Source organism: Labrus bergylta, chromosome 5 (genome assembly GCF_963930695.1).
Source record: "Labrus bergylta chromosome 5, fLabBer1.1, whole genome shotgun sequence".
NCBI classification, from domain to species: Eukaryota; Metazoa; Chordata; class Actinopteri; order Labriformes; family Labridae; genus Labrus; species Labrus bergylta.
The window spans coordinates 27564702-27590078 of NC_089199.1; the positions used below are offsets into that span (position 1 = coordinate 27564702).

At 40.9% G+C, this 25377-nt stretch overlaps 1 protein-coding gene across 1 annotated transcript in view; it reads left to right on the top strand.

The window, feature by feature from the left end:
* The window catches only part of fbln2 (fibulin 2), a 72944-nt gene that overhangs the window by 42089 nt on the left and 5478 nt on the right, over positions 1–25377 (top strand). Inside the window, exons 8-14 of the mRNA XM_020632746.3 lie at positions 2561–2662; positions 14186–14320; positions 17415–17552; positions 19411–19554; positions 21222–21350; positions 22784–22909; positions 24102–24218. Of these exons, the coding sequence (XP_020488402.2) occupies positions 2561–2662; positions 14186–14320; positions 17415–17552; positions 19411–19554; positions 21222–21350; positions 22784–22909; positions 24102–24218 (891 nt within the window). The remainder of the gene's footprint in view (positions 1–2560; positions 2663–14185; positions 14321–17414; positions 17553–19410; positions 19555–21221; positions 21351–22783; positions 22910–24101; positions 24219–25377) is intronic.

Consider the following 25377-nt stretch of genomic DNA (forward strand, 5'->3'; position numbering starts at 1 on the left):
ATAGATGACCTATTCAGAAGCAAATGAAGCCACGGGATGTCAGATGATTCACTGACATTGCATTACTTGGATAGCTGAGAGAGATAGTTCTGGAGTTGCTCTATTACCTCAACATGGGAATATGAAATGTGATCGGCAGATTATGAGCTGGAATGTTTTTCTTCTTGCTGTGAGAGCCTTTTCTTGAAGGATCCCTCCTTGGCTAAAGTTCAGTGTTGTAGCTTCATGTGCAGTGGGTGATGAGAGTGTTTTGGGCTTTAGAGAGGGGTTTCATAGAAGGCGGTGAAGTGTAAAGCACTCGTGTCTCCTGCCTACAGCACAGTAGGCCAGATGCATCTGCTCAGAGCATCACTTCTGCTTTTATGAAATAAAGCAGGTAAGCAGACGGAAGCAGAGCTGACAGGATGTGTCTGTGCACAGTTTGACTGCCCTTAGCGGAGGACATCTATTATTTAAAAACCAAAACAAGCAGGGGTGTTTGTCTCAGCAAGAAACTGCTGAAGATTCTCCAAATGTTCAGGGTGAGCTGCATGTGTGTTTATCCTGTCTGGTAATATTTCCGCATGAAGTGACAGTGAGCCAATGTGTGAACGCAGCAGGAGATATTCAGGAAAATTAAGTGCAAGCGAGCGACGGTGACGACATTTACATCCCCTGATCGTGGCAATCTTTGTGCACTTTACGAAGCTGCTTCATCTACTTTTCTCTTTGCTGCCTGTGTGTTCTTTCCCACTCTTTCGTTGTTACTGTGAATTTTATTTTACCTTTATTTAACCAGGCAGGTCATTAAGAGCAGATTTCTTATTTACAACGACGGCCTGGCAAAAGACAGAAGCCTTTTGAGGGAGGGGGGGGCTGAAAGGAAAGGTCAATGTTAGAAGGACAAACAGCAAAGTCAGAAGATAGCAGCGTACAACTTTTCCGAACAGTCACAACACAATAAATAGTTAAAATAATATATCCAAAAATACCAGCCATAAGGAAGGCAAAACACAGTCATCACATGTACAACGTATCCTCCTTACATACACTCACAACAGCAGAGCACAGCACATAGAGCAACCACATAGATGTGTGGCTTACACAGAGAGGTAAACATCTAAAAGACAACATGCATGGGAGAGACAGTAATGAGCCAGCAGATAGAGGTTTGGGAAGTTGCAATTGTCAGTGAGAATGTCCATAATAGAGTCCTTGAAAGCTGATTTAGGGATGAGAGTGTCCAGTTTGAGAGTTTTTTGTAAGTTGATCCAGTCAGTAGCTGCAGCAGCCCTGAATGATGTTTGACCAATTGCTGTATTTGTTTTGGCTATTTTTAGGAGAATGTCACAACAGGGTCTAGACGCTGACTAGACTCTTCTTCTCTGTCGCCCCCCGGTGGTGGAATGAACTTCCAAACTCCATTCGATCTGCAGAGTCCGTCAGCACCTTTCAGGAAAAGCTAAAGACCCAGCTCTTTCATGAATATCGACTAACTTAATGATGATGGTCTCCATATTATTGATGATGATGATGGTTGTGACGATTGTTTTTGTGTGATAACGACGACTTATAAGATGGTTTCTATACTGATTAGAGCTCTCAAGAACTGCCATCAATGTTGTGCTTTGCCTCTGGTCACTTCCTGTCAGCACCTGTGTGTCCAATCAGACTCAAAGCTGATCGTTTGCTCTTACTGACATTGTTCCCTTTTGTCTAGATCCTTGCTTGTGTTGTTCTTACTCTCTGATGTACGTCGCTTTGGATAAAAGCGTCTGCTAAGTGAATTGTAGAATGTGGTGGTGAAGACGTCCAATTAACCGTTGCATTAATATAAAGGCAAACAATGTCATGTAATGTGTCAGATTCTTTCACTAGGTTCACCTTCTTGGATTTCTGTAGTGTCTTTTCTATGCCATGCCTTTCCTCCTTGGACCTCTTCCCCTTCTCCCATCAGACAGGGAAAACTTCACGCATGTGTGAATAAGCAACTCAGGAAGATTTCAGGCTGCCCTGAAATCTTCCAGAAATGTTCAGGAGTGCTTGTGTGAAAACAGCTATACTTTCTTTTTTTTTTCTCTGCTGCATCTTCCTAAACCGAATATCAAGTGCAAACAGTGCATACCCTCGAGATGCAAGAATCTCTCCTCCAGAGACAACAAAGGCCCCTTCTTCAATAGAGTGTCTGATTTGTATAGAATATCCTGATCAATGAACAGAGCGTCCCTCTGACTCTCTACTCCTGCATAGCTGCAGTGTGACACAGTCCCTGTCTGGTCCATGCCTCTTTGTGACAGGACTATCGAGCTCTTAAATAGCCAGAATTGATTTCTCTTGTGCTGAATGTGACGGCTCATGAGGGGCTCCTTCCTGCAGGGGGGTGATGATCAGTGCGAGGGTGTGAAGGTAGAGTCCATAGGAGCCTGGGGGGAGCAAAACAACATGGCGATGAGTTAGCAGGACAGCAGAGACACAGCACAGGGATGAAGAATTTAAGACATTATTAGTGAATGACTGTCCTGCAGGCATAGCTGTGTGAAGTCATGCAGCTCATGTTTTTTTTTGGTTTTGTCTCCAACAGAAAATGGTCCTTGCAGTCAACATTGTACGGCGGTGGCAGGCCGGGCTCGCTGCTCCTGCTTCCCAGGCTTCTCTCTGATGATGGACGGACACACGTGTGAAGGTAAGGGCTGCTCATTCTTCTTGTTGGCAGTAATTGGAGCCTCTCACAATGCTTGTATGTATCCCTTAAGCTGTCTCCCCCCTCGAAAAACATGGTTTGCACAAGGTAACAACCAACCCAACACGAGTAACAATACCGCTCACTGCTGTGTAAATGAACAACAACAAACACATACAGTCATGGCAACAGAACAGATGTGCATCGGAGCAGTATGTCCAGAGATCAGGACACTTTTATAATTGGATGCAGTCACTCATGAAGCAGGAGAAACTGCGGCTCTTGTGTGGCTAAACAATGCATCGACTGATTGGGTTCCAACTTCCTGGTGCCTGGAGCATTAGTCAACCTTAGCCAATTACTCCTGGTGGGGAGCTAAAGCTGCAGGAACAAAAAACACTTTACTTTGTATCTGTGCACTTGGATACCTTTTTCCTTTCAAAAAGCCATGCACGGAAACATGGAAGAACAGCGTCACTGGAGAAACGGACAGGCGGAGGTCAGAAGACACATCTGCTTTTTTTTTTTTTTTTAACTACAAAAAATTGGATGCTTGAAAACATACGCAGAAACACATGGTAACACAATGTGTAAGTCGTATATTCTCAGTATGAACCTTACGTAGTGTCCTTAGAGTGTAAGGGTAGTGATGTTTTATATGTTTTGTTGTTTTATTTGACAGTTTATTACCTCAAAACAATTCTAAACCAATAATGTACCAGGTGTGGGAAAAAAAGAAACAATATACATCATATGGTGATATTATTTTAATATACAGTATTTATTAAAAAAGGTCAATTAATCATGGAAGGGCTCACATCTGTGCTGTGTTAAATCCTCGACTGCTGGATAGCTGTGTTGTAATTGGATTGAAGATATCTGGCCTTTTGTCACCAACATATCGATAACACGAGCATAAAGGAAAAAAGGAAAAAAGACTTATGTAGCATGTAGAGTCATAAAGGGGAGCAATAGATCATGTTTACGGAATCATAAATTATTGAAATATATTGATTGCCTTACAAGCAATTCATTTGTCGCCCTATTCTCTCCGGTTTGTTTATTTCAAGCTGTTTTGTTCCTCCTGAAGACATACTATCTATACCTTTTAAACATTATGCACTAATGTATTTTTTTTAAGAGCTAGGCTTTCTAGTTTTAAGTATATATAACTCAGGCATCAGAAAATATGACATTTTTTTAATTGGAGTTGAAAGGGACCAAAACACACCTGAAGGACTTACATTACCAGAACCACTCTCATAAGCTAACGGGACCCCATGCCTGCTGGATGGATAAATAAACAGATAAATAGGGAAGGGTCTTCTAACATGTTATCTAGGGCTCCGAATCTTTGGGAGTCTCATGATTCAGTTTTCGATTCTTGGGGTCACACTTCGATTTAGAATCTATTTTTGATTCAAAACAATTCTGGATTCATGATTCAAAGTCTATTTTATGAATGAGTACATACTCCAGGATCTACTCCTGTCATCTGTGAGACTGGCTGAATTTCTTGTTGCTCTATTTGGCATTCTACTGATTAGCCCAAAAAAACATTTCTGAAGTTATGAATCTGTTTAAAATCTCAGATTATAAGAATCTCGATTTTTTTTTTTTTTTTACATTTATAGATTTTTTTCCGCACCTCTAATGTTATCCATTACAACTTTATAAGGGGAAACACTTCATTAAAATATTTAGCTAAATCTAATACAGCCTGACAATAAATGTTCCCATAATGAAGGTGTAGTGAACAGTTTTTGTTCCAGCAGTTTTAGAGAGGTGTTGATTTCACTTTATGGTCAGTTTGGGGGATGAAGCTGTTGTTGAATTTGTATAACTGAGAGGAGTGTACCAAGGCTTCCCTTACATCATCTTTTTTTTCAATAAATATTGATTTAAAACTCATATTTCTTATTTACAAGACATCAGAGGAAAATCAGAGAGTTCAACTAAATTCTTTTTAACAAGGAGTTTTATTTATCAGTAGCAGAGTCAGGTGTAAGCCACTTCCATTTGCAGTAAATAGAAGTGTATCTTGTTACCTTTCAGATTCAATAACAGAATTGCATTACTATTACAGACAGTTATAAGTAAACAATGAGAATATAGCTTTGAGTTGTAGACTATGTTCAGAAGGCAAAACGTTGGCCACCGAAAATAATGACCATTCTAATTTCACAAACCACCTAGCTGAACAACACACTTCTACTAAGCTATTTGTTGGAGACCCAGATGAAGCTCATGTTAACTCGACTGACCGAAGGAGGAGTGACTCCATCCAAACAGATGAAGCTTCATTTCAAATCACCACCAGCTCCATGATCTGCAAGCCAGGACTAAACAGACAGATAGCGGGGTATGTTGATGACGACATGCTTTCCACTGGTGAGTCTGTTGCCTTCAGAGAACATGGATGTTTAACAGAAGTGGATACAGCATTGGAGGCGGAGCCCTGTTCATTCCTGCAAGCTGCTCAGTTGCACATGAAGTAAAAAAAAAGTCCGAATTCTGGGTGTAAAAGTTATTTGGCCCATAGAGCATGCAAATTTAGAGGCACAGTCCCGTGGCTCTGATGCACTTTCATTATGTCTTGAAAAATATCTCTTGATAAATATTTACTTGGGATTTTACTTATAATTTAAAAACGGTTATTTAAGTGTTCATATCAGGAAGTTGATGTAGTTGTGGCTGCAATACCAGGTTTGGCCACTAAGTAAAATTGGCTTCAACAGTCAGTGCACTTCCTGGGGGCTTCTCATTATTAGAAAAATACTAACATATTATGAATGGCTACAATGTGAAATTAAATTTGTGAGTTGTTTCCTCTCACACTGCCACAGCAACACTAAATAATGTAAACATTGATGTGAGTATTGGACAGACAAAAAAGGAAAGCTAAAGGTACTTTCCCATGAAATAGTTAACTATCATGCAGTAACTCAGATACTAACTCAGTAACGTTTTGATAGTAACTAGAACTGTAACTAGTTCTTCAGTAACTCGCCCATCAGTGATCAGAAGTGAGAATCAAAAGACGTTTCTGCTGCTGAGAATCAAAACACATCAAATGAGTAAAAAAAAGCTGTATTTATCTTGGACATGGATCCAACATTCAAACTGTCTGCAGAAGAAAATGTAAGTCTTTTTATGCCAAACACAATTTTCCATGGTTGGCCTTACAGTAATATATTTCCTGCAGTAGTTAGTAAATTGATCGGTGAATTTGCAACAGGGTGAAAACTTAGCAGCTGTTTTCCTTTGTGAATAAAGTGATTTATGATCCAACTCTGAAATCCAATACACACCAACTCAAGAAGAGCTTATTGTTCAAACCCCTCCTTGTAGTATAACTAAGAACCTTGTAACCTGTACAAGATGTTATGACAGAAATGCAAACAAGTAGGATGTTAATGAATTTGCTATCATAGTAGTTTTCTTTCATAATATGCTTTTCTAACACATTCTGCTTCATTATAAAAGTCCCACTGTGAGAGAGGGATTCCCTTCAGTTATGGCCGTGAATATACAGTCAAAGTGCAATTTCTCTCTGAGTTTATTTAAACTGTCTGTCAGTCGGCCAATGGAATAAAACCTCTGCATGCACGAGCTCTACACACGAGTTAGTGTTCCCCTCATATCACCTCATTCAGAGAGCAGAGCGAGGACCTTCTCACAAAGTGTTTCCACATGTGAACATGTGGGTGGGCAACTTTAGGCCTGGACTGGAATTAAAGGAAATAGCACTACAAGATGTGAGTGTGAGGGGGGTATTAGAGGGTTTGATGGAGATCTAATTACTGTGTGAAGTAAACCCCCGTCAACAGGTACTCTATAGTTTATCATACCGACTGTGAAAACACTGAATGATTAACACCTTGGGTGTTTGCAGACGAGTAATCTAAAATGTGTTAAACAAATGTAAGCACCTCTGTTTGACTGTGTGAGAATTTGATTCACAGATGTGCAGTATACACATAAAGCTGCTACCATATCGTCTTCAATGAATTTAAGGCTTTCACACACAGCTGTTCCCATGGAGATGTGTTCGTATGTGTGTGTGTGCACGTGTGAATAAGCAGGATCCTCCAGTGTGTCATCAGAAAAGAGCTGTGTGAAGAGATGTTTAAACATATGAACAGTAAGAGTTTGGGTTAGCCAGTAAATCTGGGATCTGTCTTTATGTCTCTCTACATCACCAAGCTGTGAATGGATACACATGCAGACATTTTGCAGTCCAAACACACACAAAAGCACGCCAACAACTCCAAATTCAGATATCAAAAGGGTTTCTAGCTTTAAACTGTTCGGTTTCCAAATTCATCCATGAATAAAACTCACCTTCTTTTGCCTAAACAAGGTGTTTGAGATCAGGGTTGGATTTTTCTTTTTGCAGAGGAGCTGCATGAATAAGTGCATGCAGGTCAGACCTGAGAGCTTTTACACTGATGAGACCTTGCAGCACTAAATATATATTTTTTTACATAATTTTTAATTTATTAGTCCAATGAGGGGAAATTACTTTTGCACTCTGTTATTGAGACATGCTTGCACACATGGGCTGCAATACACACACACACACACAATGTGAAAACAGGATCCTATGGACATGCACTGATGGAGAGAAGTCAGAGTGAGCGTGAATCACATGAAAGAGCGTCCGGGTTTTGTGTCTTGCACAAGGGCACCTCAGTCCATACTTTGGTCCACACCAGGACTTGTACCGGCAACCTTCCAGTTCCCAACACAAGTCCATACACACTGAGCGACAAACACAAATAGTTCCCAAAGCCGACTGCGTGACCATCTCTGTGGTCACATTTTGACATCTTTTTTGGGTTAACATGTGGTATTTCCTGAGAGCGGTATTTGTCTACTCCACCAAACGTTGTGCAAGATATTACTGCTGATTGACCACAGTTTTTTTCTTTTGTACCAGAGACACTGCCCAGCCAAACAAAGAGAAAAAATTGTGGTCTGATCCGGACTAAAGGCCATTTCTTTGTGCTGTATCACACAGAATGCATAATCATTGAAATCTAATCCATCTTCCCTGAGGGGAGTTTGGATTCACTGCAAGGCTATATACTCTGGCTTGTTTAAAGAGCACTGATGTCTTGTGTTTTTGTCTCTTTTACCTTCAATGGTTTTTTGATGATGCTTTAATGAGTACAATAGTGGAATAAAGTATCTTCAAGATATCCTTGTTAACTGGGAAAGAAAATGTCAAAGAAAATACACCAATGAAGTGTTTGGAAATGAATTAAATATTTGGACAAATCCTCATCATAAATTCTGACATTTGGTTCTACTTTGCCTCCAGCTACTTAACATTTGCTTTCCTCAGCATAAGGTGGTGCTGTTTGAGATGTTAATAAGGATTTCACCCAAACAAGTGATCCTTTAGATTCAGCCATGACAAGTGTTGTACGTATTCGTGTTAGTTTTCTAGATCTGTTGGTCAATGTGATTATCTGTTTGTATCCCTAAGTTTCAAGGGGGGGATTAGGTTAACAGGTTTAGGAGGGCATCCAATAAGAATGAGACCTTTTTAATGTATCACTCTTAAAAGGTAGGTGCAGAAAGGAAGGTCTTGCACACAGAGAACAAAAGGAGTACAGACGGGGAGTCTTGATTGATAATATTCTTAATGAATCACAGTGGGGCTGAACAGAGGGGTTCCCAACCTTTCCCATGTCAAGGGCCCCCATTACGTAGACATTACTAGAGCTGCATGTTGTTCATTTTTAATTTTGTATTCCTTCCTGGTCACAGGCTGATAAAGGTTTTGACCTTTTTACTGTTAAGACATGCAGCACCATTGTAGCAAGGGAAGAAACATTTTGCATTGTCCACACGTCCCGGGTGGATATGTCCATGTGTAACATTTTCATCTCCAGAAAAAGAGGAAACAGGAGGACAGTCGAACGGCCCACTGCCCGTGTCATCAGTAACTAGAATGTCCAATGTTTTTTTTACAACATTCAGATCTCATGTCCAAGTGGTAAACCAGTAGTATTAATTACATTAGTTAGCATCCATTAGCTGCAGTGGGGTAATGGGACAAACAGGTTTTGAAGGGCACCCAATAAGAATGATACAGTTGTAATTTATCCCTCTTTGAAGCTGAAGAAAAGCTAAGGGGAGAGTTTAAGAGATGCCTGTCAACTCTCAAGAAGTCTAATCAATTAAATAAATGCATTTGGACCCTGGGTGCACAGCGGTTTAAAACCAGCTCCTCAAAGTGAGCCAGATCATTTGGCTCAGTTCAGCAGTAAGAGCAGCTGCCTCGGCTCCCAAACGGCTCTTAATTTAGCACCACTCCTGGTCATAACTCAGTCAAATTTAGCAATGTTCTGATCTACGGTTAGCAAGTAAGAACATTAATCACCAACATTTTTCTATGTTATATTGCTACAGCTTATAATAATTCAAGAATACCGATGTTTCACTCAATGTTTGGATAAGATAATAAGGCTTGGCTTAGCATTCCCTTCCTAATGTTATCATAGACAGGATACTAATGATGCACTGATCCAATTTTTAAAGTACAGTACAGTATTTATGTAGCGTTGTTACAAAAGTGTTTTGTTGCTTTCAATACATCACTGGGATGATTCTCTTTGCAATGTGGACAAAGTTAACTGCTTCATTTCATCTACATTTTTAGTTCGGTTGAACTCATTCTACCACCGCAGCCTTGGAACCTAAGCTTTGCTGATATTTCAAGTAGCTGCAGAAGTTGGTGGCTTAACGAGAATGAAATACTTCCAAACTGGTTTGCCTAATTGTTTGTGTCCTCCTACCATCTGAGCCAGCTGTGGATCAGCGGAAGAGAAGAGTTGGATGTTTCTCAACTGGAAGGTCGGGGATTCGATCCCGCGCTCCTGCAGCTACATGTCTGATGTCTCTTTGGGCAAGACTCTGAACCCCCAAGTTGCTCCCGCTGCTTCGTCGGTGACGTATGAATGGGATTAGTTACTTCTGATGTTCACTTTAAACAGCAGCCTCTACCATCAGTGTGTGAATGTGTAGGTGTGACCTTCAGAATAAAAGCACTTTGAGCAGTCAGAATAAGAGAAAAGCGCTATACAAGCTCAAGTCCATTTACCATTTACCATTTACTATACCCAAAAAAACTAAAGTTATATATTCAGCACTTACCATGTGCTGTTGCTCACTTTCTTTTTGTCTGGAAATGCTTTGCATGTCTGAAATATTGATTTGACACCAACAACATCATCGCGTTTTCTGAGGACATATGGTATATTTCGAAAAGCCTCAGAAGTTCAAATACTTAATTGTTGGCGCCCTCCATTCAATGTTAGCTCTGCGCCGCAAAAAGCACAGGCCTACCTGCACACTGAGTGATGACAGAGCCGTAACTGAATTGTATCGATCTGCCCCAATGAATCGGCCCATTGTCGCTGATACCCGATCTAACTATCTCTGAATCATTGAGGTGACAGTTCTAATTGGAAAAATACAATTTCTGTTTGACAAATTACTGCAGTAATGTGTAGCAGAATTTTCCCCTTTACATAGCAGATTTTTAGATGATTGCTCATCTTGTGCAGTCATAACTAGATAACTTGAGGTCTCCAGGCAAACTTGTCTCGTGCAAATTGTACTAAAGCCTTAACAAAACATTGCCCTGCATGTATTCTCCTCATTTGTATCATTTTTTTTTTTTTTTTTTTTGGCACATCGTCCTGACTTAATCCCTCGTAATAATGATGTGGAAATCATGCTCACAGCTTGCTATCCTCTCAGTCCCACCTGTCTGTGGCTGTGTAATCCTAAACCTCATGTCTAGAACCACATCTGCGAATAAGCCAAGGCTGACTTCACTATCTCAGCTTGAACTTTCCAAAAAAAAAAAACTCACGGTCTGCTGGCTCTGGTGTGAAAGCACAACAGGGTGTGTGTTTACTTCTGGGCCTAATCGCTTTGCCTCTCAGACATCTCCCCGTGCACAGTCTCCTCTGGCCTCTTGATGGAATTCTTCCAAAGGCTGCCAGTTGCTCTCCCCTCGATGTTCGATGAAGCATTTGTATTTTTCAAAAAATAAGCGTCCTTGTTCCCCACCTTGTATGTATTGGATCACTTCACTCCTCACTGCTGTGTAATCTCGGTGTCCCTGGGGGAAAGGAACCTTGAGGCAATAGGCACTTTTTTCCCCTTTTTATTTTCTTTTTTTGGCTCTCGGAATGACGCACTGGAAAAATGCTGGCCACCAGAGTGGAAGGAGAAGGCGACTTTCTGCAAGACTGGCAATACACAAACATTGGAAACGGTCCCATCCATCCCTCGGCTTGACGGGGAGCTAGACCCAGAGGATGAGGCAGATTCAGCGCTCGGTTTGCTTTGCCCCTGGAAATATCCTCCCTACGATGAAGACAGCAGATGTCTCTCGGTTGGGGGAACAAACGGGGACATTTGCAAAGGCAAGGCCCCAAACGGGACTCTTGTCAGCACAGCGCTGCATGCACAGTAAACTGAAAGTCCTGAAGACTCTGCTGCAGTGTCAGAAGGGGAAAGTGTTCATTTAAGTGAGTAAGGTGAATGTGTTTTTTTTTTCTTGCAGTTCCTAAGAGGCTTCATATAATCGAATAAACTGTGTTCTGTGCTGTGAGAGGCGATGCTTGTGTTGTTTTCTGAGGTGAATAACCTTACAGGGAAAAGAGCTGCAGGATGTTTCTCACACACCAGGTGCACGATGGAAACCTCAGATCAGTGTTTTTTTCTCCTCCTGCTGCTCCTGGTTGGAAGGTGTTGTAAGACACACAGTTCATTCAAATTCCCCGTAGCAAAAGCTTTGAAAGTCGAGAAAAGGGATTCCAGCGAGGGACTGCCAACGGATACAAAGGCAACACAAGAGAATATGTTCCCCTCTTGTTCCTGCCTTTTGTTCTTCAGCCTGGGCTCCTTCTCGCAGATTTGTACAAGACCTTTACGTCTGGTTTCCCTGTGGGATATTTTTGGGGTGATCTTCAAATCTGGGAGACTGCCACGCGGCGTGCATTCACACAGACACTCAGATATACACGTAATATTCCCAGTCCAACGATATCAGAGCAACCAGCTAATCGGCCATGCGCTATGGTGCGTGATAGCGGTATGCAGCAGTTTGATAAAGATGAGCCACAACAGAGCGGCAGTCCACTGTCTCGGCATGAGCACACCAGTGTCATAAATCAACAGCGCCTGTTTACCGGCTGCAGAGCTTTTTTTTTTTTTTTTTGGCTGATAAAGATTTAAAGGTTTGCTCCTGTGAAGTTTATTTCACACAAACAAGCATCACAAGCAAAACACCACTTAGCCTTTGCCAAGAACTGATATTTTAAATTTGACTGGGGCTTTGCAAAGCGGTCACGTCAGAAGTTGATGTAACGGCCTGCAGAACAGCGCTGCATGATGTATTCTGGGAGGGTAATGTGGGCAGTATGAGTTGTGGTAATAATAAATCTGGACTTAGTCTATCTTAAGGTAAATGGCCTGTTTTCTTTTCTGCACACACATATATTCAGGTTACTTTAATCATGGCCTTTGATATGTGCAAGACAGAAAATAATGAAGGGGAGAAAATATATATTGAAATGACCGTATTAATTGCACCTAACTGTCAGTGACTGTATATGCAAGCGTCTGTCGCCTCGCATATCATTTGTTTTTTTTAAGAACATTTGCATAAAATTGTAATCGCCACCGGTAAGTATGGCTAGCTGACAGCAAAGCTGACTAAGAATCAGGCAGGACAGCAGAAAAATGACCTTAGGCTTTGAACACAAAACTTTCCAGAGCATGTAGACTGTATAAGTTACCAAACACTCATAGCTAGCTTAGTTAGCAAATCAAATGTAACATTATAGATCTGCTGGATTTCACCCAAAGACGTAAATTCAAACACTTTAGTTGCTAATGCTGTGGTCCTCATCCTTATAACACTGCATACAGTAAGACATTATAGCAAATTTGTTTGTTTACTACAGGGTTGGGCAACTGGCGGCCCGGGGGCCACATGCATCAACCCTCAATATGGCCCTCAGGTCAATTTTGACATGAAACATGAAGAAAACATGACAAAATCTGCCATGAAACAGTGAAAACCAGAAATATGTTCGTAATAATATTTGATCACTGGTACATGTTGAGATAAATTTGAGACATAATCGACTGTAATCGTTTTTGTATTCTACAATTTGGCCCCCTGGCAGTGAGAATTAAATGAATGTGGCCCTTGCTGTGACCAAAGTTGCCCATCCCTGATTTACTACAAATTAAACATTTTAATCTTTTTTTCTTTTTTTTTACAATAAGACACTTTCATTTGATCCTGTCGGATAGAATAAGTGATAAGTGCATCATTTTCTTTCAAAACAAATAAGCCCCAGCACGAGTGAGTGGGTGTGGCTATGACATAGATGACTTTCTCAGTTTTTTTGTCTTTACTGCCCCCCGCCCCATTCACCAGTATGATGTTTTATACTATTACATTTGTGTTACAGAAGCACCTTTATACATGTTGGACCCTGCTGTTGCTGTTAGCTGTTGCTCATAATCCAGAAATTGTAAAATGTTTGTATTTGTCATGACTCAAGAGGTCTCAACAAAAAGTTATACAACGCCATGTTAAATGTTCAAATGATTATTTAATGGACCACGTTAAACCAAATTCAATAATTACAATAGGGTGTGATAATCAGTAAAGTCAGTGGTGGGTTCTTACAGCATCCTTTACCGGATGAGCAGATAATAGAGGGAAAGGAACTTTCTTCTAACTGTGTCTTCTCTAAAACCAACACAAGCATCTGTTCCGCTGTGGTCTGCTGAGTCACTGCCAATCAGAGACACACCTGCAAGATGTCAACAGTAAAACACCACATGATGACACCAAAGAGGCGTCACGGGAGTTCATGTTTGAAAAGGCTTTGGAAACGAAACGGTCTGTCCTTGGTTTTGTAAACTAGAGTCACCAGTGCGTGTCGTCTCTGTGCCCCTGCAGGCGAGCGATGTCAGAGGCTTTGAAGCAACAAGACAAATTATGGTGTTCTCTTTTCTAACTTTTCCTTTTAAGAAAATGTAAACAATGAATTTGAAAACTACTTTCATATGGTCTGGACTGCACAAATGGGTGACTTTTTTTTTCTTTCAGTTTTGATTTAAGTGTCTCAGCCTGAGACTCTCATGAAAGCTTCCCAGCTAGTGATTATCATGCTGGCAAAAACAAAATATGTAATTTTCTGGTATTCCACTAACTCTTATAAGGACTTGCTTTGTTAGTGTTTTTTTTTCAGGATTATTTTTGCTGACGTCAATCTGCTGCTGAGTCATTGAGCCTCATCATGGGGACAGTGTCAGGACCAGTCAGGGGGGGACAGAATTAAATTCAGGCCATGTCCATCAACAACCTCAGAGAGTCAGCTTCACCTCTACCTCATGGTCATACATCCTCTCTCCGCCTCCACCTCCCCCCCCCCCACACCATTTCTCACACACTCTCCCTTGTTCTTTCTCCTGCAGATGTGGACGAGTGTGTGACTAACACCCACAGTTGTCGTCCCAGCGAGCACTGTGTGAACACAGTGGGATCATTTGTATGCGAGCTGCGGGTCACTTGTCCTGCAGGATACCAGCTGAGGAACAGTGTTTGTGAGGGTGAGTTCATTGTAACTGATGCGTTTCATTAAGCCAATTTACCCAGCAGTCATTTCCAGAGTTGCCAAAGCAGGGATGCTGATTACATCTTCTTCAGCAGGCAGGAAGGATTTTAACTTCTTTTGACTGGCAGGGGAGTCAAATTAGACGGACCGATAGTACAGCAGGGCCAAACCACAAACCTACCACCAGACCTTTGGAGACCAAATAGTCAGACCAAACTCAAACCAGCTTATACCATGCACATGTACATGTATGGTGTATGCATGTGGTGTGAATGTGCACCTTCATGCTAGCCTTTGCATCACGATGGGGAACAATGTTTCATCCTCTGATCAAACTTGTTAACACTAACACTTTGTGAATGTGGATTTTTGTACCTTAGGAAGAATGGAGGAAAGTCTGCCTCGCTTAGCCATCTCTACAATCCTACAATTCACTTAGCAGACACTTTTATCCAAAGCGACGTACATCAGAGAGTAAGAACAACACAAGCAAGGATCTAGAAAAAAGGGAACAATGTCAGTAACAGCAAACGATCAGCTTTGAGTCTGATTGGACACACAGGTGCTGACAGGAAGTGACCAGAGGCAAAGCACAACATTGAGGGCAGTTCTTGAGAGCTCTAATCAGTATAGAAACCATCTTATAAGTCGTCGTTATCAAACAAAAACAATCATCACAACCATCATCGAGACCATCAATGATATCGAAACCATCATCATTAAGTTAGTAGGTATTCATGAAAGAGCTGGGTCTTTAGCTTTTTCTCTTAACAGCTAATCCGTAGCATACCTACGTGTTCTGACAAGGAGTATGGCAAAAGTGGTCTCACAGCCTGTGACTGAGGAACAAACCTTGACCTTCAAAAAGATCATTATTGAACTGATGCATGGTGCAGAGTTTAGGTAGTTAGTGTTACAGTAATAATGAATAGGACAGAAAATGACAACAATTTTTCTTTCAATCAATATCCATCTTTTTCTAAAAGGCTAGTGCAGCAGAAAACCTTTTAGCATTGAGTTGCTGTTATAGCTCAGCTGATATAAGATTCCCAGGGGCAAAGGCCTTGATGTATATTTTTTGGTTCATATACCAGCTCATCCTGCAGGAAAACACTGCACAGCCAAACAATGTTGTTGGGGAGCTGCTCGAACCTGTAGTCAATCTTCATGCGATCAAAACCTGCAGAATTGTTGAGAATGCATATAGTATAGAGTGGTTGTGACTATATATCCTGTCTCTCTTCAGCTGACCTATCAACCAAGGCCAAAAGGCCAATACAGTTTAGAAAATCCAGAGGACTAATGCAACTCTCTTAGCTGTTTGAGGCATACTGCATGAGGCTTAAACCAACAACCGGCTATAAAACTACGACAGGAAATGAAAGAAAAACAACTAGCATGGCTCTTCAATAATGTAACAAAATCAACTTACCAGCACACTAAAAGCTCACAAAGTTGTTTTTAACTTGTTGGATTATCCACAAAAAAAACTTAGAATAAGATAAACAGGACTAATTCTTGGACTCTTTATTTCCTGGAGTCTTTGTTCATGCCTTGCAACAACAACATTTAGCAATGCTGTTATGCATATTTTGTAACCTTTTAATGAATATTTATTTTAAATTAAATTTGCAGTATGCAGGATGTGACTTCTACGGGATCATGTTCACCTGCGAAGTGATCTGCAATACAGGCGAGAAAGTTTTTCCCCTCCATGAAAGTTATAAGTGGCCTGTTCCCGAGGCTTCTGTTTGTGCTGGAGTGTGAAACTCAGTGTTTCCAGGTTCCCCAGTAATTTTAAAGAGCATCCAGCAACACACAGCAGACCTGGCTCGTACTGTGGGACAGCGAGGTAGATTCTCCTGCATGCACAACACAGTCTATTCTGGTCCCACAGTTCGTCACCACATCCCCTGTATGACTCTGTCTAATTGTACCCAAAAATCTAAAATAAGTCGTCCTCAAAGGGCCCTTTGGGATCTTACAAATCCCTAAATATCTGACTCAGTGTAGTGCATCATTAATAGGTATTGAGGGTATTAAAGTGTCCCAGCATTATTGATGTGGAGACAGATGCTTTCAAAGAGGCTCTTTAGCAGGAACAGGATATATTTAGGCGCCTTGTTTTTTTCCCTCAGTCCCAGTTTAGATGAATACAATCAACATTAGGTGACAACAAATCAACAGAGTGATGTGTAGAAATTATATAGATTATTGAAAATTGTTTCCATTCTGAGGTTTAAACCATACTTTACCAGTATTAGGTCCCACGTCATGACCTAAACTCTGCTCAGTCAGCAAGACTTCATTTAGATTTCTGCTGATTTTCTTTGGCCATCAGTCGTGATGTTTGTGCTCCAGTAGACGCCCAGGTTCAATATGTGACAAGAGAATCACCCAGAGAGGAAGCATTGTGCAGGCGGGATAGCGCTTTGTAGCTCTGTGGCTCTGTGACTCGTGTCTCCAGCACTTGGCACCAGGCAGGACTAATCAATGTAGTGAGATAATGAAGGTAATATTTAGTGGACCATCCAACAGGGGAAAAACTAATTAGCTGCTCAGGAGGGGAAGACGGATGGCTGCTGCAGTGCTGGAAATGTATCTCTGTGATGATGACTGTGAGAGAATAAAAACCCAAATGAAGACCTTTGGATTTTTTTTTGCCACGGGACGATTCCTCCAAGCAGTCAATATTGTGTGAACTTCTGAGAAAGTGGCTGTGCGGTGGAAAGGACAAATGTTTTCATTTGAATTCTACTGCTTGGAGATCCAAAAACGTGTCATTTAAGAAGTTCTGCTCAACTTCTGTTAATTGCAAAGTTGGAACAAATGATGTTTTTATAGGAGGGGGATTTTTCCTCAAGTTAAACATTGTCAAGAGTGAAACATTTCCAGGAAGATGCACATGTTTTATTCTGTGCTTGATCCACAGTGCCACCTACTGTACTGTTTACAAATTGACAGCAAAGGCTGAAGCTGAGACAGTCGACAGCAGATTTTAAACTCTTCGATGATTTAGTGGGTTGTTTTGGTTTTTCACTCTGACTCATTGAATCGATGTTTTATCTTTTTCTCTCCCCTCTCTCTAGACATCGATGAATGTGTGCTGCGCACCCACAACTGTAGAATGGGCTTTGTGTGCAAGAACACCATGGGCTCTTTCCTGTGTAATCCCAAGCAGAAGTGCATGAGCGGCTTCACACAGGACTCTCACAGCAACTGCATCGGTAAGACAAAGTCAGTGTGAGTCTTCAGAACAGTTTACCATGCTACCAGCTGCTGGTGAAATCTTAACATCTAAACCCCAACGAGCTAAAGCTCAATGTTAAGCTTTGTAAAGCCAAGGAAACTGCAGATTCAGGCCATTTTTGATGTAGTTTTAGGACCTTTTCATATTCTCTCTTTTAATATACTTCAATATAATGATATATTGATTGTAACTGAGTTTTTATTAAAGCTAACATTTATGATCTAAGCATTAAAGAGTCAACTACCAACACAAACATCTGAAGTTTGCCTCAGGACAGGGATCTTTTTTTAATCCCTGAGGGTAAATTCTGGTTTTGCACTAACTGTTATTAAAAATGATTGTCTCATTTCCCCGTCTTCAATGTTTACATTTGATCATTATACCCTCTGTACTTTGTGCGTCATTATTATTGTATGAAAGGTGCTGTATGAGTAAAGTTGATGAATTGATTCACTCAGCCAAGAGACGGCTATCTTAGCTTAGCTTAGAAACAATCCTCAAAAGGGTAGCGCTGAAGACGAGGTTCTGTTTGGGTTTAGTGGGACCTTTGCCGGGCTTAGTAGAGTAAGCTCTCTCCATATGTTCGCTGGTAAAACAGAGGGTTGAGGTTCTCAGAACTTTTTTTGCACCCAGCCAAAAAGCCGTCTCCGATTTAAAAATGAGGCGACGCCTGTGAGATAGTTCAGGCAGTCGACTTGAGCTGCACTGATTTCACACTTTGACAAACACCTCCTTCCAATTATCTGTTTAAGCTGCAAGTTTCTGGTCTCTCCATCTGCTCTGACCTGCACCAGTTCTGCACTCTCTTGCTCAGCTCCCACCTCCCACCACCCCAGCATCCACCTGTAGGCTCTGACTGGTCGGGGGGGGTTAACATATCATCCCAGCACTCCTCAAATTTCTGCATGTAAATTAAAACTGAGGATTGATGAGGTCGGAGTCTAGACGCCAAACACAAACTATGTTCTGCTGCGATAAATATTTCAAACGATGCAAACGTGAGTTATCTGACTGAACTCCATCTTTTAGTTTTGACACTCCCTTCCTTTGCTCAGAGGAAACAAATAACATCGGCCTGTCGTTCATTTACGTAGGGGAAACATTATCGCCTTCGCGAGGTTTGATATAATGGTGCAGCCATAAAGTTCACCCCCGGGGTGCTCCTGATATAAACACTGTCATGAAGCTCAGACTCCCATAGATGTTTGCATACATTACAGATTTATCACTGACGATGGAAGACTTCTTTTAGCTATCTTTGAACACTTACTTGTGTTTTTTGGAAGTCTTCTTTTTTAAGATTTATTTTTGGGCTTTTTGTGTCTTTAATGGAGAAATTGGAGACATTGGATAGAGTCGGAAATCAGGGAGAGAGAGAGCGGGGAATGACATGCGGAAAAGGAGACATAGGCTGGATTCGTATCAGTTCACATAGTGTGGCTAAAAAAGTAACAAAATACCTCTAATAACATTTATCATGTCTTTTTTTTTTTTTTTAAATCATCATTCACTAACTTTTACAGTCAAAATCCTCTCCCATATCTCAGATTTTCTCCACCACCTACGTCCCCCTTGAATGCGTGCATATGTCTTAAGTATTAATTTAGATTTTGCTTCGACATCACTGCTCCCCATGATATAGTAAGCATGAAAACCAACGAGTCAACAAGTAAAAAACACCACTGCCTTATTGTTCCAGTCATAGGTCGGCCTGTCATTCAAGATTAAACTCCCTCACAATCACTCCCCTGTGGAGCTGTCATTTCCTCAGCTGTCTTGAGGCTTCATTCTCTCTCTCTCTCTCTCTCTCTCTCCCTCTCTCTGTGTTTATGCAGACATAAATGAGTGCAGCAGCCTGAGTGAGCCGTGCAGCTCCGGCTCTCACTGCATCAACACAGTGGGCTCCTACACCTGCCAGCAGAAGACCATAATGTGCAGCCCCGGCTACCACGCCAGCCCAGATGGATCCAAGTGTGTTGGTGAGATTGACGTCTTTAGCAGAAAGCATGGACAGAGCAGGCGGGCATGGAAAGATGTGTATGAAAGTATTGATGTTGTTTTTGGCTAGCACACAAATGTTCCACTCGGTTTTCACAAAAAGCCTTAAGAAAACAAAAATAATGAGCCTCTCTGGTCAGTTAGAACGAGAGCAAAACCCTGAAAAATGATGTGTATGAATGAGAAATTGTGACCTTGTTTTTTTTTTTTTCCATTATGCCACTTTATCTGAATATTCTGAATAACAAGACCTATGGAGCTCTGTGATTGGCTTTTGCTTTGGTCTGAATTGGAAGAGATGCAATCGCAATCAAAATTTGAAAATGTTTTAAAATTTCAAGGTTCAAGTTTGGTTTTATTATCCCTGTGAGAGGGCAATTTGTTTCATCAGTCATCAGTACACACATACAGCCAGCAATCAGCATACAACGTATGAAGGACACTAAGAAGTAAAATGAACAGGAAAAAATAATCCCTCCATTCCCCCTCAAACCCCCACACAGGACTACCTCACTGGACTGTAAAATACATATAACGTGCAATATATTTATCTGTATAGTATTTTTACTCATAGTTTTTCTTTTTATATCTATTTATATCTGCACCTTACTTTTATTTTTCTATGTAAATACTTGCTGCTGTTTTTATCCTGCACTACAACGAGCCAAATGCAACGAAATTCCGTTCTTATCTGCACTGTAAAGTACAAGTTTGAATGACAATAAAGAAAGTCTAAGTCTAAGTCTAAGTCTAAGTCTAAAATGTCCCATATTGAACGTAACAGTGAGAGAAGACTTTCTTTTTAAGGATTAAAATGCACCAAATTTGAAACCCCTTACAGTAGACTCATTGTCTCACTTTGATTGATCAGCCCACAGTTTAATCTGTTTAATGACAAATATTACTCTAAAAAGAACCCAACCCCAAATTTCCTAAAGCCTAAGATGACATTGCCCAGTTGCTTTTTATTCTGGAGTGGTGGTTGTAAAGCCAGAGATATTCATTCAACACTGATAAAGATCAGACAAACGTGAAATAGCTGGATATGAAAACAGTCTGAAATTAATACAAGTGCCTCTTTATGAGCTACAAAGGCAAACAGGAACATCAGGGACTAGCTTGATGGTTTTTTATTGAGTCATTTTAATGCGTCTAACAGCTGCCAGGAGGGACGTGTCGGACAAAGTGAGTTACGGCGCGCCGCAGAAACAGACTTTGGTTACAGATTGCATGGCGGAGATTCACAGTGAGTGATATGTTTGACTGATGAAACATAGCGGGATGAAATTCTTGTTTTGTCCACAAGGGTCCACACAAACCAGAAGGTCCTCACAGGAGCTTTAACCAAATCTGTGATTTATCGAATTTCTACTATTCAAATAATCGCAAACTAATGTCATCACTAGTATTCATGCAGTTTGGTTAGTGCTCAGTAGTCTTCCACTTTTTCCATTTCATGTAGTGTTTTCTGTAAGTGTATGAAAGTGAGAGAGAACGAGAAGACACTCTGTATGAATTTCTCCCTGTATGTGTTTTGGTGCTGTGGGTGTTTGTGAGTGAGGTGTTTGGCTGTATTTCAGCCACACTCAGGCAGGTGTGTAGACTGGGTCAGTGCTGAGGTGCTTTATCTTTCTCTCTGCCGGTCTAGACATTGATGAGTGTCAGATGGGAACGCACCGCTGTGGAGTGGGCCAGATCTGTCACAACCTGCCTGGCAGCTACCGCTGTGACTGTCAGACGGGCTACCAGTATGACGCACTCCGCAAGGCCTGCAATGGTACGTTTCGCTGTGTCAGGTCTGCCAGATGATGATGATGATGACGAGCAGATTTTAAGGTTTAATGTCCAAATACTTTTTGAAGACCAAGCCAACTCCGAAGGTGGAAAAATCAAAGATGCTCTGTTTAAGCCAAAAAGGGAAAGAAATCCAATCAAAAAAGATTCAGAGTCGGTAAACTTATGAGCTGAAAGAAACACAAGGCAGACTTCCATCGTCAAGAGGGTTGTTTCTTTATCTGTAGACTACTTCAAAATGTTTAAATGTTAAAAATGTATAGTGGTTGGTGCACAGAGGCTGTAGTCCTCTAGGTTGGCGGCCCGGGTTCAGGTCTAACCTGCAGCTCCTCTCCCGTATATTTCTCTCTCTCTCTCTCTCTCCCCGATGTCTGACTGTCCACTGTCCTTTCTCTAAATAAAAGTCCAAATATATATATCTTAAACATTGTACAACTCATTGTGCACATGGCAGTTTAAAATAAATGTCTGCATGTATTAAAGGAAATGGACACTGACATGAGGTGGGCAGATTAATTTAGACTGACTGTTCTGAAACATGCTGGCTTTATCTCTCTCTTTTTGTGGCAGATATTTGTACTTAACAAAGACTGACTTACGTTAGCATCATGAGCTCGTCATTACAGGAACAGAGAGGTGACAGGATATGAAAGAGTGCAAAGATCAGCACCTCCATCACTGCATGAGAAAAGATTGACAAATGTTGATATACTTGGAGACTTTTTAAGATACCACACATTTTAAAATGATGCGATCTCCATTATTAAATGATGAATAGTATTAGTCATGTTTTAAAATCAACTGCCAATGAATTGGCAAGCGAAACGTTGCCAAATGTATTTGTGCAATTTGGACAGTGTGCAGGGTTTTGCCTACATTTTTTTGGGGACTCTGAGGCAAGGAACAACCCAATACTGGGAGCGCAGGCCTCTATTTCTGTTGCCATGGTATCCAAACAGGTATCTTTATAGTTGCATTTACCTTGTGTCATGTCTACGTTTAAGATTCTAGGAGAACGAGCCAGAGGTTAAATGGTTGGTCCCAAAATTCAGACGTTATACAGAAAATCTTTTTGTTGGATGCCCAACAATTGATTAAAAAAAAAAAGAATCACATAGGGATAAGAACAGAAAAACGTTTGATAAACCTCTGTCCTAACATGTGCAGCCTTTCACGGTTCATTTCCCACTACCTGTATAAGCAAAGGTTATAGAGTCTGTGTCAGCATGCTCTCTACCAATCGCTCCCAGTGTTATCCCGTTTTCAAATTATCTCGATAAGAATAATTAGCCTACATTGATAAGAAGTCGCTGTCCAAATCAACGGGTGTGTGTCCTGATGAGAACTGGCATTAAGTCCTCCGAGGCCCAGAGGTACCTTCTTGCGGTCTAATGGCTCTTTCTCCTGCACTGACAGATGTAAATGAGTGCTGGCGCTATCCTGGCAGGCTGTGTGCCCAGACCTGTGAAAACACCCCGGGCTCCTACCACTGCTCATGCACAGCCGGCTTCTCCCTGGCATTTGATGGCAAGAACTGTGAAGGTAAGCCTGACTCTTCCTCAAACACATTGTTCAGTTGGACTTATTTTACTTGAAGACTTGAAGACTTGAAGGTAAGCCTCTAGGGACAACATTAAGCATCCAAGTCTTCAGCCTCCATCACTGGGATGCAGATGTGTCTCACATGCATATGGAGTGGGTTACAGGTTTTAGTCGCCATCAGTCTTCAGTGTGTTGTCGTCCCAGTTGTGCTTCAAGGAGCAGAGCAGAACAGGAGCGTGATTTACATTATGTTCAGTTTGTCGCAGCCGTAATTGAGGAGGCTCTGTCAAAAATGTGAGGGTGTCTTTTTCTCTATCCGGGTGCAACCATTTTTCATTCATCAAGGTTGTCATGTATCACGCTTGTCTGCGCAACTTAATGAGATTTTTTTTTAACTGCTTTTTCAGACTAATTTGCTTCAGACATTCGAAGCATATCGTTCTTGGAGAAACAGCTCGATAACACAGAGCATGATAAGAAATCATGAGTCAAAGCTGAAGTCGTGATTCTGCAATGGGTTTTGTTTGTGCTTTTTGTTGAGTTCAGATGGTCACTTTGGGTATTTTCTTATAACTTTGTGAATTTAGAAAAAGATCAGGAAAATACAGATTAACAAGGACAACATCCGTTTCAAATATTTCTTACATTATTTTGACTTTATTTCACACACATGCTCACTCCTAACACTCACTAAAGGGAAGCAGATGTTTTAATTCACCAACATTTTTGCCAAAACCTACAGCAGCCTGCTGTTTTTTATAAAATAATTTGGACAATGAATCTTTTTAATTGTTACATTTTTGGAGTGTAGAAACCAAATGGCTTGGTTTGAGAAAGCAGTGATTTAAAAAACACTTTAAATTGGTGCTTTTCACTGGATTTGTATACAATGAGGAAAGAGCAGAGGGCATTTTTATCCTTTTAAGAAAATGGAAAGCAGGAACAATTCCTTTTTTAAAGTTATTATTGCCTTTTCGCCTTCTTTGGTTAGAACAGCTGAAGAGAGACAGGAAATGTAACGCGGAGAGATTGGGGGACGAGATGCAGCAAAGGTCCAAGGTCAGATTCTAACCCTCAGCTGCTGCGATTACGACTATAGCCTCCATACAAGGGACATGCAACATAACCGCTCGGCCATCTTCGCCCTAAACTGAAACAATTCTTATCATGTGTCCTTCTTCTTTGTACTTAGATGTTAATGAATGTGAGAAGAACCCCTGCAGCCAGGAGTGTGCCAACATCTACGGCTCGTACCAGTGCTACTGTCGCCAAGGTTACTACCTGAAAGAGGATGGACACACCTGTGAAGGTATGTTTTTCACAAAGTTACTAGATTGTTATCTGTGGAATAAGAGGAAACCAAAACCAGACTTTCACTGAGCTCGATATAGATTTCATCCTTGTGTACACCAAGTGAGAAGGACACACTAACTCAAATAAATGTGAACATATTTGAGGCTGCTTCGTGTTTAAAGATGCCATTTATTGCTTTAACTTTATAGGGAAATATTTTATAGGGCAATTATATGTGTGTCAAGTGCACCCTTTAAATCGATTTAAATTCAGTGAAACAGTTCATCCATAAACTCTGCCTCACAAAGTAAAAATGGTAATAAAATATTTAATTGACACAGTCAAAAATGTTTTTATCGACTAAGTGTTTTATTGGGTGGCTGTGTGGAAGAGTCGCTCGTCTCTCAACAGGAAGGTCGAGGGTTGGACTCCCAGTTCCTGCAGACACATGTCGAAGTGTCCTTGGGCAAGACTCTGAACCCCAAAGTGGTTCTGCATGTGAATGTGATTGACACTTTACACAGCAGCCTCTGCCATCAGTGTCTGAATGTGGTGTGAACTACTACTGCCGAGGTAGTAGTTAAAATGAGACTGAACTATACTGCTATACATGTCATGTTTCTCTCTCTCATCTGAAATGGTGGAGAGATGTAGAGTAGAAGACATATTTTAACCTAAAGCAGTCAAGTCAAGGATTTATTTTACATATTTAAAATACATTTAAAATCAACATTGTTAGACTAGCAGTTCAACGCTGCTCGCTGCCTTCAATGCGACATATTGCACAGCCTGACTTCATATTTTCTCTTGACTTAAATAGTGCAAAAGGGAGATTTTGTTAAACAGGAATGTTCTAGAAAATAACTCCATTACAATCCTGTGTTGAAAACAGACAGTTGGTTAAACTGCTCATAATAATATCTGTAAAGGTAGAATATGTGGAAGAGTGTTTTTGCATGATACTGTATGCAATTGACCGCATGGATTAATCTGATCAAAGTTTTTTTGTACTTTTAGTGTGCCATTAAAAGTAAAAAAAAAAGTGTCACTTGAGAGCCTCCATATATAAATGCCAATGTTTAAGACTTTGGCTCCCCCTAGTGGTAGTGTCTAAAAAGATAACCAATCACATACCTTATCTAAGACCAAACCTCCTTTACATCCAGTCAAGTATG